Source organism: Tympanuchus pallidicinctus, unplaced genomic scaffold (genome assembly GCF_026119805.1).
Source record: "Tympanuchus pallidicinctus isolate F22 unplaced genomic scaffold, pur_lepc_1.0 scaffold18, whole genome shotgun sequence".
Lineage (NCBI taxonomy): Eukaryota > Metazoa > Chordata > Aves > Galliformes > Phasianidae > Tympanuchus > Tympanuchus pallidicinctus.
This window is the reverse complement of record NW_026294699.1, coordinates 6,643,171-6,657,197: the sequence shown is the minus strand read 5'-3', so window position 1 is coordinate 6,657,197 and position 14,027 is coordinate 6,643,171. Positions and strand designations below refer to the sequence as shown.

The 14,027-nt window shown below is 39.2% G+C and overlaps 2 protein-coding genes across 4 annotated transcripts in view; both read left to right on the top strand.

The window, feature by feature from the left end:
* The first annotated feature begins 86 nt into the window (after positions 1-86).
* On the top strand, positions 87-10,794 carry LOC128078830 (von Willebrand factor A domain-containing protein 3A-like). Of its 2 annotated transcripts, XM_052679415.1 has the most exons (13): positions 87-2,506; positions 3,621-3,745; positions 4,519-4,643; positions 4,722-4,796; positions 5,485-5,539; positions 6,233-6,331; positions 7,103-7,209; positions 7,383-7,508; positions 7,880-7,988; positions 8,256-8,321; positions 8,772-8,897; positions 10,328-10,466; positions 10,556-10,794. In XM_052679415.1, exons 3-13 carry the CDS (start codon positions 4,528-4,530, stop codon positions 10,765-10,767), a joined length of 1,230 nt encoding a protein of 409 aa, XP_052535375.1. In that variant the 5' UTR covers positions 87-2,506; positions 3,621-3,745; positions 4,519-4,527; the 3' UTR covers positions 10,768-10,794. The 2 variants fall into 2 exon arrangements, with proteins under 2 accessions (XP_052535375.1, XP_052535377.1); XM_052679417.1 differs by lacking the exon at positions 10,556-10,794 and having other exon boundaries at positions 10,328-10,512.
* Positions 10,795-10,926: 132 nt separating this feature from the next.
* The window catches only part of LOC128078827 (putative short-chain dehydrogenase/reductase family 42E member 2), a 42,354-nt gene continuing 39,253 nt past the window's right edge, over positions 10,927-14,027 (top strand). For both annotated transcript variants that reach the window (XM_052679405.1, XM_052679404.1), the window contains exons 1-2: positions 10,927-11,020; positions 12,880-12,974. In XM_052679405.1, coding sequence (XP_052535365.1) covers positions 10,946-11,020; positions 12,880-12,974 — 170 coding nt within the window. In that variant the 5' untranslated portion in view covers positions 10,927-10,945. The remainder of the gene's footprint in view (positions 11,021-12,879; positions 12,975-14,027) is intronic.

Below are 14,027 nucleotides of genomic sequence, written 5' to 3'. Positions count from 1 at the left end.
TTCACTAAAGTGATTATAAATAGAGATTTAAGGGCCAACCAGATTTAAAGTAAATGTTCCTCACAAAAAAGCAGCTTTACTTTTCAACACAGGAAAAAATCTTTGGCTCCGTAGGTGTTATCATTCTTTACTACTCAGTCTACCTAGCAGAAAGTAACATTTCTGTTAGTGTCCCAGGAAGGCTGCCTGCACTCTCAGTATCTGCTTTCCAGTTAATCCATGATTTACCAAAATAATCACTTATCAGATAAGCGTAAGGGTTTGAAATAAGATGTTCTGTTCAATTCTTTTAAACTGTGTACCAGTTGGTTCCTGCAGGATTCCTGTTCTGGCACTTCTCCCTGATTCTGCTGAACTGAACAGTTGATAGTTCATATTTTAATGTTCTTGAACAAACCTGTCATTCTAACAGTCTGAGTGACTTTTTTTTCCCTTACAAGTAGAAGCGTTCATAGAATACTAAATTTCACTGAAGTAGTCTAACCTGTAAATACAGTCAGGTCCCAGCTATTTGTAAATGATTTGGTTCCTAACTTAAGCCTTTATCAGTATGAATGTTCTAAGTCCTTCCAGTGGATATTGGAGGAAAGATCATAGAATTATAGAATATATATATTAATGAAGATAAATTATGGAGATAGATATATTAACGAAAAATAAAATGTCAGGTTAAGCTGCTGGATATGTCTAAATTTTCAGCATTACTGTGTGTTTAACCAAAGCTGAAGTATTTGCTCAAACTTAGACTTAAATTGTGACAAAGGAAAGCTCTTCTGTTTTCAGAAATATCACTTTTGTAAATAGTTCTAGGTTCTTGTAACTGGAACATAGTGGGTGGAAGAGTTTCTTGGCTGCCAAGATGCCCCCCTTCGCCTCCTTATTTCAGGTATAGAAACATTGTGTATGCAGTGGATTTTGGCTTCAGTTAAATGGATCATCCCATAATTAAAAAATACAAATATTGTTCTTTAAGCATAGCCAGACTGTGGCAGGCTGGCTGGGAATTGATCTGATCTGGCAATGCTGTTGCTATGAGTTATTAAATAACAGATGTACCCAGCCAGCTGTTTTTATTCATAATTGAGGCATTTCAAGTCCAGAAATAGATACAGCCATCTGCATTAAAAGTAAAATGATTCCATCAGTAAATGAAGAGACAGCTGTCAACAGTTGCTTTTAATGTCACTAAGTACTATATAGTACAGTATTAATTTATAGCAGAAAATCATATCTTGTAAACTGTATATAAAACACTGTTTTATGGTGCAATCATTTGTCAAACTTTTGTCTGTTACTTTTGTTTGAAAGATGTGTACATTATTCTTCAATACCTAAGAGCATCACTGTAAAATCTGCTGAATATTATTTATAGGTTCTATTTGCACAAGGTTTAAACTACAGAAAGTTCGTATTGAACATGCCTAGACATCTGTAGACTTTTTCAGTTCATGAAAAGGAAAAGTTCCCATGCAAGTCTTCTCCAAAGGTAATCCCGTATTTATGTTGAGTGTTTACATAAACTTTTCTATTTCTGCCATTGGTTTTTTGAAGGACATTTTGTGCATCACTAGAAATTCTTCAGTCTCCTGCTTCCAAATTCTCCAGGGGGTTATTGCTATGTGCACGTTGTTTATTCGGCTAACAAAGCGTGAGATCAGAAGCTTGAAATACCTTCAGAGTGAAAACTGTTGGATGTGTTGATGTAAATCTTACGGTTGAGACACGATCCCCTCAGAGCCATTTGTTCCAGGGGTGAGCAGAACGTGCTTCCTTGAGTGCACAGCCCGCCACATTCAGCCTCACGGTGCTTTGCTGGCAGGGACACCCGTTGTACCAGAGCTGGGCAGGGCTGTGCTCCTGAGCCCGACCCTCTGGCCATGCCAGCTGGGCCCTGCGTTTAATGCCTGTGTTTCAGAGCTGTTACTTAACCACTTCAGAACACACCTGTAGATAATAAAATTGTCCTTTAAAAACTGTGTGAAGGATGAAATAATGAAGGAAGCGGTGTGTGCCAGCGGCTCTGCGGCCCGGGCATCCCGTCGCTCCCTGCCCCAGGCCTGGCTGCCTGCGTCCGTCCGCCCGCCTTTACCGAGGAGTGTTTTCTAAGTGCTTACATTTCTTTTTTTATTTTTTTTTTAATCGATGATTTCTGAACAAATGTTAATACAAACTGTATAAAAATGAACATAATTTTCTTCACACTTGTATTTTTGTTATCAAGTTTATCAAAATAAATTGTCTACTAAAACCCCCGGCCGTGCCTGCGCTGACTGAGGGAAGCCGCGCGGCCGGTGCCGTGCCCTCCTCAGCGCCCCCTGGCGGCGGGAAGCGGCGCCGCTCGGTCTCCATCGGCAACGCCGTAACACAGCGCGCACGCGGCCGGCTGTGGAGGGGCGGGAAGCCGCTCGGGCTGGCGGTGCTGAGCGGGGGTCCGGGCGGCGGGGCGGTCCGCCAGACTGCCGGGACGTGAGGAGGAATAGGAGCTGGAGAGCCGTTTCCCGCTGAGGTGAGTGTGGGGCGGGACAGCGCGGCAAGCGGAGGGGCTTCTTCCTCAGTGAGGTGAGGGGCGGGCGGGGCGGGGGTCTCTGCTGAGCCCCGAGGATTTTGCCTGTTTTTCTGTTTGAGCTGCGCTGTCGGTCTCCCAGTGGCACGTACAACTAATAAACTGCCTGAAAACCCACATCAAACAGCTTCCGGAGTGTTTTGTATAGGTGGGATAACTTAACTCCTCGTTGAAACTGCTCTCTGACTTGCTGCTGTCCTGCATGCTGTGTAATCGTGGTTTATAAGTTCCACCAATTTTACTGCTTTTTGGAATGCTGTATATTCTCGAGGTGTTAAGCGTTTTGCTGTGATGCTGTCATGTTTTCTTTTTTCAATGCTGAGTTTATTCATGTAATGGATGCTCACGGCAGGAAGGCAGCACAGTTGTAGGGCAGTGGTCAGTTCTTGGAAAAATGGGGTAAGGTCGGCGTTAGGAAATCCTGCTGGGGCTTTGTGAATGGATAGAGTCGGTAATTGCAGCTTGTGTAACTGTGTACTGTGTCCCTTCAAAAGAATATCAGATATCTAATGGAACATGTAAATGACAAAATAGAAAACATAAAATCATAGGACAGTTACGACTGAAAAAGATCACTCAGATCTTCTCGTCCAACCCCAAGCCATCCCCACCACTCACCCCGCTAAACAGCATCCCTCTGTGCCACGTCTCTGCAGCTCGCGGACACCTCCAGGGACAGTGAATCACTGTTCTTACAGAGAAGTTGTTTTTCTTAATATGCAACCTCAACCTCCCTTGTACAACTTAAGGCCATTCCTTCTTGTCCTATCACTGTTACCTGGGAGAAGGGGCCAACCCCCACCTCTCCACAGCTTCCTTGCAGGGAGCTGTAGAGAGGTATGAGGTCTTTCCTGAGCCTCCCCCAGTCTGAACTGACCCAATTTTCTCAGCTGCTTCCCTTAAGACTTGTGCCCAAATACTTCACAGCTCTGTTGCCCTTCTCCGCACATGCTCCAGGGCTTAACATTTCCCACATGAAGAACTTTAAAAAGGCTTTATGATAACATACAAATATTCTTGATTATAAGGTCATCCCATAAAATTTGGTGTCTTATAGGGTGACCGCCAAAGCCAGTGTGCAAGGTGACCATCCACTACAGCAGGATTTGACTATGTCTGATCTAGAACCAGATAATGGGTTGCTGGTAATCTGTGCTAATGAGACACAGGATCTGCTGGTAGGTGAGTTTTCCTGCTAAATGGAAAGCTGGAGAAGTAACACATACCCACTATAAATACACAGCATGGAAAATAAGCTGAAAAACAGTTGATTTGTTTCATTTGCAAATGCATACAGATAATGCGTTTGATAAAATCACAGAAGTCATGAAGCTGCATAGGGTTTCTTTGGAAAGATGCATTAGTCTGTGAGTGTATCAGACAAATTATAAAGTAGATTGATGGTTGATACTGTGTTTTTTCTTTAGAAAAGTGGAAGATGATATATATACCCCTTCAAAATCTGTGAGGGAGGTTTTGGGGATGCTTACTTTTTCTTCTTTTCCGGTAATTCACAAGCGTATACCTTTATGTCTTTTACAGAACTGTTTCTTGGCTTCCTACCTACCTCCCCCAAACTGAGCTCTTTCTTTCCTTCCTTTAGCTCACAGTGGGCACTGTTGTGAAACCTTTTAACTTTGTATCTGAAATGCAATCGGAAATTCGCTACCTGTGTAGTTCAGGACTACATTGACTCAGTCGTGCTGGCCATACTGAGTTTTCCAGGCTCTTTTTCTTACGGTGCAGTTCATATAAATAAAGCAGTAAGCCTATTTTAATTGCAGAGCATTTTACTTGTCCTAAAACTTACTGGTCATCAGTTGTAGATGTACCTAAAATTATTTTGTTCTTCACTATATACAGCCTACCTGCAGCCATCCTTATAGTTTTGTCCCACTTGAATGACACATTTCATTTTCTGTGCTGTATTTATTTTTTTCTTAATTGATCTGTAGACAACAGGAATGAAGAAAATGCTGCCTAGCAAGGTGCAAACCACAGAAGAGTGGCTAAGAAACTACAGTTTAGAATCCTTGCAGTTAACATTAGAGCATCTGGTGAACGAAGGCACTATTATTTTGTAAGTACGATGTTGCACTTCCTTTAAATAGTGCTGATCTGTGTGCATCTCTGATGTTAATTGCATGCAGTGTTCCAGGGATTCAAGGAATGGTGCTGAGGAGATAGAGCTGGCAGAAGAGGCCGTTACTAATTTTGAGGCCAGAGTTTCTGAGTAAGTTTTTATCTTGTTCATGGTTTTGATGCATAACTGTACCTGTGCCATCCGACCAAACTGTCTGCAAATCTGGTTTAAAATAGATGTAGCTTTGATTTTTTTGAAAAGGCAAAAGACTTTTCTCACTCTGTAGTGCTATTCTCCAAGTTGTAAAACCTATGCAGTAGGTGATAAAAATAATTTGGTTAGCACAGAATAGTGTTTGGGGAAAACAAGTACTTTGTTTTGCCTCAGTTCATATATGTTTTAAAAATCACTCATTTAAAATTAGTCTAGAGATTCTGTGTGTGCTGCCTTCCAGTCACAAAGCTGTATTTCATGAGTATCTTTAACAATTATGTAGATCATTTTAAATACATCTCCTGTCAATAAGATCTGTGTGATGATCTAACTTAGTTTTGCCTGGTGCTTCAACACATGGCACACATCCCTCTCCTTCCTCTCATTTGAAGAAATCAGCAGCTAATGAGAAAACATTTCAATAATCTGGTTTTTCAGCCTTTTCCTTCTCTAGTCAGTTAAACCTTTTGGGGAAGAAGTATTAAAATGGCTTGCCCTGTAATTGTTGGTTGTATGAGAACACTGAAAACAGTACTTTTGAAAGGTGATTGGACATGATGAAGGCAAATTGTTGATTGCATGCAAAATAATGCCTTATCTAAAGCTGTGCTATGGCTTTTGTCAGGGCAGTTGAACTTTATCAGCAACGAATTCAGTGGCTGTTGAAGGACAGCAGAAAGGTAACTTGAACTTTTCAGTTTGTGTTCAGAAGAGAGCTCTATACAGTATTAAAGAATATGTTAACCTTTGAATAGTAGTGAAAACAGGCGTTCAGAAAGAAGAAAGATTATTTTTATTGCTTTTAAATTGGTACCTGGGATTTTTGCTTTCTAGATGTTGCTATTTTATTTCTCTTAGCAATTCTAATAGGGACCTCCCAGTGCCCTTAAAGAGGAGTAGCCAGAGCCAAGCTAAACTTTTGGCTGGAACTCGGCTGCTGTAGTTGGTGCCTCTGCCACAGCTGGTTAGTGACTCACTGTACCCAGCTGTGCCCATGGCCAGCAATGGGAAAAGGACATAATTCTGTCTCAGGTGGGACAGGGAAATGAGGCATCCCAAAATCTGCCATAGTGATTTAACCTGAAGAAGATGCTGTGCCCAACATTAATTTTATTGTTGGAAACGATTGATAGTCTTGGAAGGGAAGCAGTGTGACTCACTGATAAGGAGAAACAAGGAGTGTGGTAGTACTCTTTTGTTTTCTTGTCTGTCACTGTCTCATCTTTATGCTTGAAAGCTTAAAGTGAAAATAAATTTGTGACACCCAAATTTAAAATGCTGTAAAAAAAAAAAATTAAAATACTGTATAGAGTATACAGAAACATTTTTAAACTTTACATAAGCTCAATATTTACAGTGACTTCTTTTTTAAGGTGTTTGGCCTTGTAAAAGGAACCAAAGTTGGACTTGTGGTTGATGTGTCTGGTCTGAGTGACAGACCTAGACTAGAGGGTTTTCAGAAAGATCTTTTGGTGAGTAATAATAGAGCAGACTTTGGCTATTGTAACATGTAAATGAAGATTCATAGCTAAGGGGAGGGAAAATCCTCTTGAATTCGTAATGTGCAATAAAGTCTTCTACTGTAGGAAGCTATTCTCTAAATGACTTTGAAATTGCAATCTTTGTCTAGATCCAAATAAATTACTGCAACTACTATAATAATAACAGCAGCTTTCTCAGTGCTTCTCCCAGCATTCTCTTTGATTCTTAGCTTGTCTAAAAGAAGCAACTTAAGAGCTAGAACCGAGCCATATATAGAGTACAATTTCACATCCTGCATTCAGGCATTATTTCAAATGGATTTGTATTATTCAAATTCCTCATTTGTGCATTTTAAATAAAACAACTAAAAAGAAAACTCAGATTTCACTTGGTCCTAATGCCTAACCTGTTGTTTAGCCCTACCCATGAATATATATTAAACATTTTAGTAATTACTTTGTTATTGAATGTGCCCTTTGTGGAACAGTACGTTCTGTTTTGTATGCACATCAACTGAAGAGAAGAAAAATATTCTGTGTCTCCATTAACAAACTGACAGGATTACTGTAAGTTTGCCTGTCTTGTTTCAGTACTCCTTAGCTTAGTCACTTGTGTCACTTGTTTTGGAAGCATTTCTCTGTGGTAGCTGAAAACATTGCTGTCAACTGTTTTTAGTGTAATTCTGGCTTTGTTCCTTTGTATAGTAACTCTACTAGTAGCAGCATGGATAGCAGTGCATTAACAGACTTTTTATTTGTTAGTTCTTAATAGATGAACAGCTGTGTTATAAGAAGCAATTGTACTGCCTCTCATTTGGTACAGAAACTTCACCTCTATGGGAGAGTCCAAAAAATGTTGGTGTTCATGTGTAAGTAAGTTACTCTGTAAAGGTATTTCAGACCAGGTCTCCATTTAATTAGAACAATGTGGAGATAATAATCAGTGTTCTTCATCTGTTGCCCCTGTGCCTTGCAGTAATCTTCGTGGTCAGTTTTATTCAGCTCCTGCACGTTGAGTGCATGTGTTCCTTTTTTTCCCTAGGCTAGGTGAAGCAAAACAGTGGGTACAGCAGCTGGCACCTGCAGGAGGCTGCAATTTGGTGAAAGCCTTAAAACATGTCCTTACAGTGAAAGAGCTGAATTCTCTGGTGATTATAATACGAAGCTGGTAAGTCCAGCTTTAACTTGGATACAGAATTGGTACAAGAATCTGAACTTGTTAGAAAAATAGTAATGACCTAGTTACTTAGTAATGAGCTTTCATCCACCAGTCACTGTGAACCAAGACAAAATTTCAGTGCTTTTATTATCATTTCTAAACACATTCAAACACCAGTAGGAGAAACTCAGTAATTGTTGGAAGAGAGGAGGTAAAAATTATACTAAATGATTGGATTTAATTCCCGTGATTTGTTATTTCTTTCTCATTTAATGTTTTCTGTCTTCTTCAGTATGGCCTTTTCTTCCCTCATTTGGTTACTGCCATTGCTAAGAGATTTTTCTTTCTCTTTTCCATATTTACTTACTTACTGAAATCAGCCCTGATCAGTCTCTGGAAATACTGGCAGACTATGCTCAGCAATGTATGCTAGGGAGAAAACTTCTGGTTCATGCTGTTTCATACGATTGTGGCAGTCCTGCTGCTATTGTAAGTAACTGTCAATACTCACTTCCTGAAGTCTCCTGTCATTAATTTCCTATTTTGTATATGACTTTACTGAGATTTTGAACGTGTCCTCAAAACAGGAGTGGCAAGAAAGCAATGGAAGTATCATATAATCTCTTTGGTTTTCTTTACATGTACCTTAAAGATTCTTTGTTGGTCTGTAATTAAGAATTGAATACTGACAATCCATGTTAACCACAGAGATTACCAAACCAAAGTAATTCTTTATCTTCCTATTTAAATATGTAGGCAACTGTTAAACAGCTTGCAGAAGTTGTCAGTGGCCGCTACCATTGCTACTCTTCAAAGGGAGAGGTAGGTGACAGCTAGAGAGGCAAATGTTTAGTGACTCTTCACTTTTAGAAGACAAACTGCTTATCATCTGAGTAGAAGTTTATAGCAGTGCCTGGTGCTGCTTGCTCTGGTCACAGAACTGCTGAGGATGTGGTGAGTTCACCTGTTTGTTGTTTCTGCAGCTCAAAATGTTTTCCTAAAAAGCACAGGAAGTTTTGCAAGTATTTCTCAGTGACTCAAAGCTGACAATTAGGATGAAAGTAGTGATGGGTTTATTGGAGACTGATTCAAAATAGTAAAAAATAATGTATTTTTAATAAACTTCTATATGTAGAGTCTTAGGTACATTTACACTCCATTTTACCACACCAGACAGTTCTGCACGGCTGCACACACATCAAATAGTAAAGCTGCACGTGGTTGATATTTGAGTAGCAGTTAACTTTATTCCCCTTGTTTCTGTACGTACAGAATTCTGACAGTAGTGATGTTAATCTGCTGCTTCAGGAATCACACAAGGCTCAGGACCTACTCCAGAGTATCAAGCAGACTTTTCAAAGGCGTGTTGATGGCTCACTTATTAGTGGAATAGCAGATGTAAGTGTGTGCGTGTGTATATATATATGTATATATCCCCACAGGTACCTTGAAGTATCAGAGGTAGAAGTCCTTAGTGTTCACAGAATGAAAAAAAGAAGATATGATTGTTCAGGTACATAAGTTGAAGATATGATTGTTCAGGTACACTTCAGATAAGTGAAGTCTGAATATTATATATTGGCCATCTGTTGTAAGAGCAAAGTAAGGCCAAAATGGCAAATTCTCCAAAATGTCTTTTCTCCAAGAAAATAAACTAAAGCGCTCTTGATGAAATTTGGATGAGAAAGTAAATACATCTCTTGTTAATTTTTCCTCCTGTGGAATGTTTGGAGAAATTTTAGTTCTGCTTTGGCCTGATAGAGAGATTATTTTCTCATATCTTTCTTTCAGCCTGTGCAGATGGTCAGAAATGGAAACATATCTCTTTCTTTTGCTGTACTGTCATCTCTGTACTTCCCTGGAGCCTGGAAGCTTTGAAGTTTGCTGAGTTCACCTGTAATTGCTGATCTTTCGTGCTGAAAGTTTGTCAGTGCTGTTCTATAAATCTGTGGCTGTGGAGGAACTTTAGTATTAACAAAATAGTCTGTCACAACAACTGTGAAGTGGACAAGATTGCTTTTAAAGTGGCAGTGAAATTTTCCATCAGGTGTCTTTGCACGTCTGGTTATCTGACCTGAGACATTCCAGGCTAGAGATAAAATGGTCATCTATGAACAGTATTTCTAGCTCTGCTTCTCCTCATTCTCTCTGTTGTGTGCATGTAATACATACTTTTTTTTTTCTCTCATCCAATCTTATAAATATTAAGAACCATTCAGACTACATAGGAAGCAGAAGTCACCCTGAAAAAATGCTGACTGTCCTATATCCCTAAATAAAAGCATGTCATTTCAGAGACATATTAATTAAATCTTTTGTATGAAAAAGTGTCTCCAGATTTCCATTCCTTTATAAAAGATAGATCTCTTACACATTTTTTTCTAAGTGAAAGAGTTCTAATGTCCCATTGAAGTTTGTTGACTTGTTTGCATTGTTGTGAATGAATGGAGAATGTGTTTCATTTTGATTTTCAGATCAGTACATGTAGGAAATGGAGAAGTCAAGATCTGGTTTGTGTATGATGCTGATGGTTTTCCTACCTTTTTTAGCAAAATAACTGTCTGTTTTCCCATGTACAACTATGATGTTTTCATTTTCCCTGTGGATTTTTGCATGTGGCTGATAAAGTGAAGTTACTGGAACACTGTCCTGCAGAATCTATTTCTGGGAGGACCAGTAGTAGCTGTTTTTGAAGTATATTAATGACTGCAATCTCAGCACTCTAAACATCAGTAAAACTAAAATTTTATGCTGAATGTTTAGATTGAGTGTGAGGGAGTGAAAATAAGCAAAAAACTTGCAAGATGTTTTCTTAAAATCCATTTTAGGTTTCCACAGAAGTTGCAAATGCATCAATTCCTTGCTTCCTATCAAGGCCTCCAAAGTATGAAGGACCATTAATTATTCAAACACCACGCTTCCTGGCCAGAACTTCAACAGAATGGTTAAAGACAAATGGATTGAAAGGTAGCACAGAAGGAAAAGCGTAACAGATATGAAACAGGAAATAAAGATAGAGAATATGTTTTATTTAATTTTTTTGTTCCCTGCTATAGCTAAGAAGTTAAACCTTTATCAAGTTTTGGCTCCCAATGCTTTTTCTCCTGTGGAAGAATTTGTACCAATTCTTCAAAAAACAGTATCATCAACTCTACACGAGGCAAGTGATGGGGACCTGCTCCTTTTCTCTTGTTGGGTTTTTTGTTTGGTTGGTTTGGGTTTTTTTTGTTTGTCTGTATTTCTTTCTACTGCTACTTTTTCTAATTAAAATTGGTGCTTTATAAGATAATGACATTCTGTGGGTTTTGACTGAAATTTGAGATGTGCAGCTGTAGCAGATCAGAAATATATTATTCTTAAGAATAATTCAGCAGGAAATTCCATGCTCTTGTAACTTATATAGGCTTCTGTAAGTACATAACTGTTATTTATCCTTCTAGAAAGCTATGATGCAGTTTGAATGGCATGATGGAACTGTGAAAAATATTCATGTTGACCTGCCGATATTACACAAGTATCAGGTGGGTTTTAGTAGGGACACAACCTTGTCAGGGTCAATGACCATCTAATTTTTCTGTATTACTTGCAAGAGCAGCATTTTAGGCTTTACTGTGTTCCTCCAGCACTCTTGTCATGCACATGGATGATTTATCTTTCCTAATGCGAGTGTTGAGGGAAAATGATTTAGATGTGTTTTCAGCATTTTCAGCATTGGAAAGCAGAAATCATTTTCAAGTTCTTTACAGAAGGCTCTCATACTTCTACTTTGCAGTAAGGTATCACTAATATGTACAAGTTGGGCATTTGTAGTTAATGTTTTAGCATATGCTCAGCTGTTCTTTATGCTTGGAATGAATTCTGAATATTGTGACAGCATGTTGCTGCAAATCACATCATTATTTGAATTAGTTGAATACTGAGCTGCACTTGTCACTGCAGAGTCTTGGTCTCTACTAGTCAAAATTATTTTGTGTGTTTGATGAATACACCTTTTGCTGGTGTGCCTCCTATGAGGAGAATGTAGACATTGTGTGGCAGGGACACTGCAGTAAATGCCACCTGACTCTTGGGAAACCATAACACCAGAACCTGAGTTCTAAATCCTTCCAGTGACAGCTTGCGTGGAGTTTTTTTTGTTTCTTCTTCCAAAATGAGTGTGCTGGGAGGAACAGCTGCAGTTTGCAGCATTGCTGGGCGTGAGTGGGCAGTGAATGCTGCAGCTTTGGTTCTGCAGCTTAATGTGAACGGTGAACTACGGTGGAGAGATTTGAATCCTGGGAAAAACAGGAGGATTGTGCAATGGGATTTGATGAGCAGAGGTTCACCATGCTTTCAGATCCAGAATTTCACATCTTGCGATATGGACAAGAACTGTTCTCAATCTGGGGCATAACACTGTAATCACAAAGGCTCGTTATGCTTTTTGTTAGCAGGAAATTAGTGGGAAACTACTTTTATGAAAGAGTATAAGAGTGTTGAGCACACTCTGTCGAGTAGGCTTGGAAGGCTGGGTAGAGTTCAGCCAATAAAGCAATGATACTAATTGCCACCTTTAGTTTGACAGATCTGGGCAATACTTATCCAATTCTTACTCCTTGCCTTCCAGTCTGCAACTGTGTGTTTAAACATTGGTTCTCAATAGTCTTTAAGGCCTTGATGGTGTGACTTCCATAGCAAGCAGTGCGGTGTCTGCATTGTAAGACTGAAGGGGTCAGTGAAGAAAATTTTACAAGACAAAAAGTAGAAAAGCATCCAGCTATGTACTGTCTCACCCTAGAGATAGAAAGATGGTGATAAATAAGAAAGGTGCAGAGTAGTCCAGGTTGTTTCCTTTTGGGTAGCATATGCAGCAGTGTCTACACTGCAGTGTCAGTAGGTGTCTCTCGTACCACCTTATAGTTTCTTTCTGAGTTCCATGTCCCTTTTCTACCTCGATTTGTCCTCATGCATGTAATGCATGCATGTGCTTGTGAAGGTCGTGTTCTGTAGAGTTGGGACAAATGGCCTTAATGTCTTCAAGTCAATATGGTGTTAAAAAAAATGGTATGTGTTTGAAAATATTTTAAGTTTTTATTTTAACTGTTACATGTTATTACAAATGTTGCCTGAAGGTGGTTGGTTGGTTTATTTTTTCTGGCCTCTACTTTGAATCATGCTAACAAAGTGAAGATGAAGAGAATATTTTAGACCCTATGTTGGTCATTTTATGTTTATCTCATGGATTGTGTTCTGCTATCTTTACTAATAATAAAATGGTATCATTAAAATGAATGAGAATCATTACTATGTTTAATGTTAGTTCTGGATTAAGCATTTGGTTACAAAATACTTACTTGAAAATCTTTATTTTTATCTTAAATTTTCTTTATTTTATCCACAGAAACTCCTTGCCAAAATGGTAAGAATCTATGAGAAACGAATTAACTGGCTGTCTGTTGCTAGCAGAAGAATTTGGGGAAGTGTTTGTGAGAGGAGGTATTGTATTCTGGCAGTCCTGGTTTTGTGTATTGGTGGTGATTTTGATTTGTCAACCCCTGCTTTGTGTGTAAATGAGCACTGAGGATCAGAGGGCACAAAACGGTCAGATGTAGAGACAACAGTTGCAGATAGGACCAGTGCAAGCAATCCACTTTTGACAACAGATACTGATATTCATTCATTTACTAATCTAGTGAATTTACAGTTATTATCAGTCTACAAAAAACTGCAGTATCCATTAAATAAGACAAGACTCTTAAATTTCAGTTATCCAGCAAGTAAGCATTTGGGGAGTGGTCTGTCTTAAGCCACGTATACCTGGTGTTTCTGGCCAAATGTCGTGCTTATGTCAACTCTCATACCCCTTCCTATTAGTACTGATACCCAGAGTGTTTCTGTACAGCCTCTTATGGATTCTTATCAGAAAGATAAGTTTCAACCGAGTTTCAAATTTCTGCCTCCACCTGAACTGCATTGCAGTGCCAGATGACAAATGCCAATGCAGATTTATCAGAAAAACTTCAGATTTTTTCCCAGCATGAGAATTGAGCTCTTTAGCTGATTTTGTGTGAGGATCATCTTCAATAATAACAACAATTATAATTAACAATGTGTCTGAATCTTCAGCAGAGGTCTCCCACCCAACTTCAGTTGCGTAATTGCTCTTATTGTCTTGCTTGCAGACACTGAATATGAAGTTTCAGAGAAGATGGCTTAGGCCACTGTTACCAGGGAACTCTTTGTTCATTCATCAAGGACTGAATTGTGTTGGGCACACCTGTCCCACTGACTTCCATAACATCTGTGATACTTTCCATAAGCACTGCTCCCAAGATACCCCCTTTCCATTCACAGTGACCATCCTGCATGGTCTTCACAAGCACACCTTGATATGAGACCATACTGAAGATCATCATTAATAGTTTCTTTTTCCCAAATAGTTAATAGCAGTTGCAGGTAACATCAGCCAGTTGATGTCTGAGCAGCACTGTTTGTCAGTGACTTGCTGGGAGATAATTCCATTTATCTTTGGAATGATACTGTGTAGCT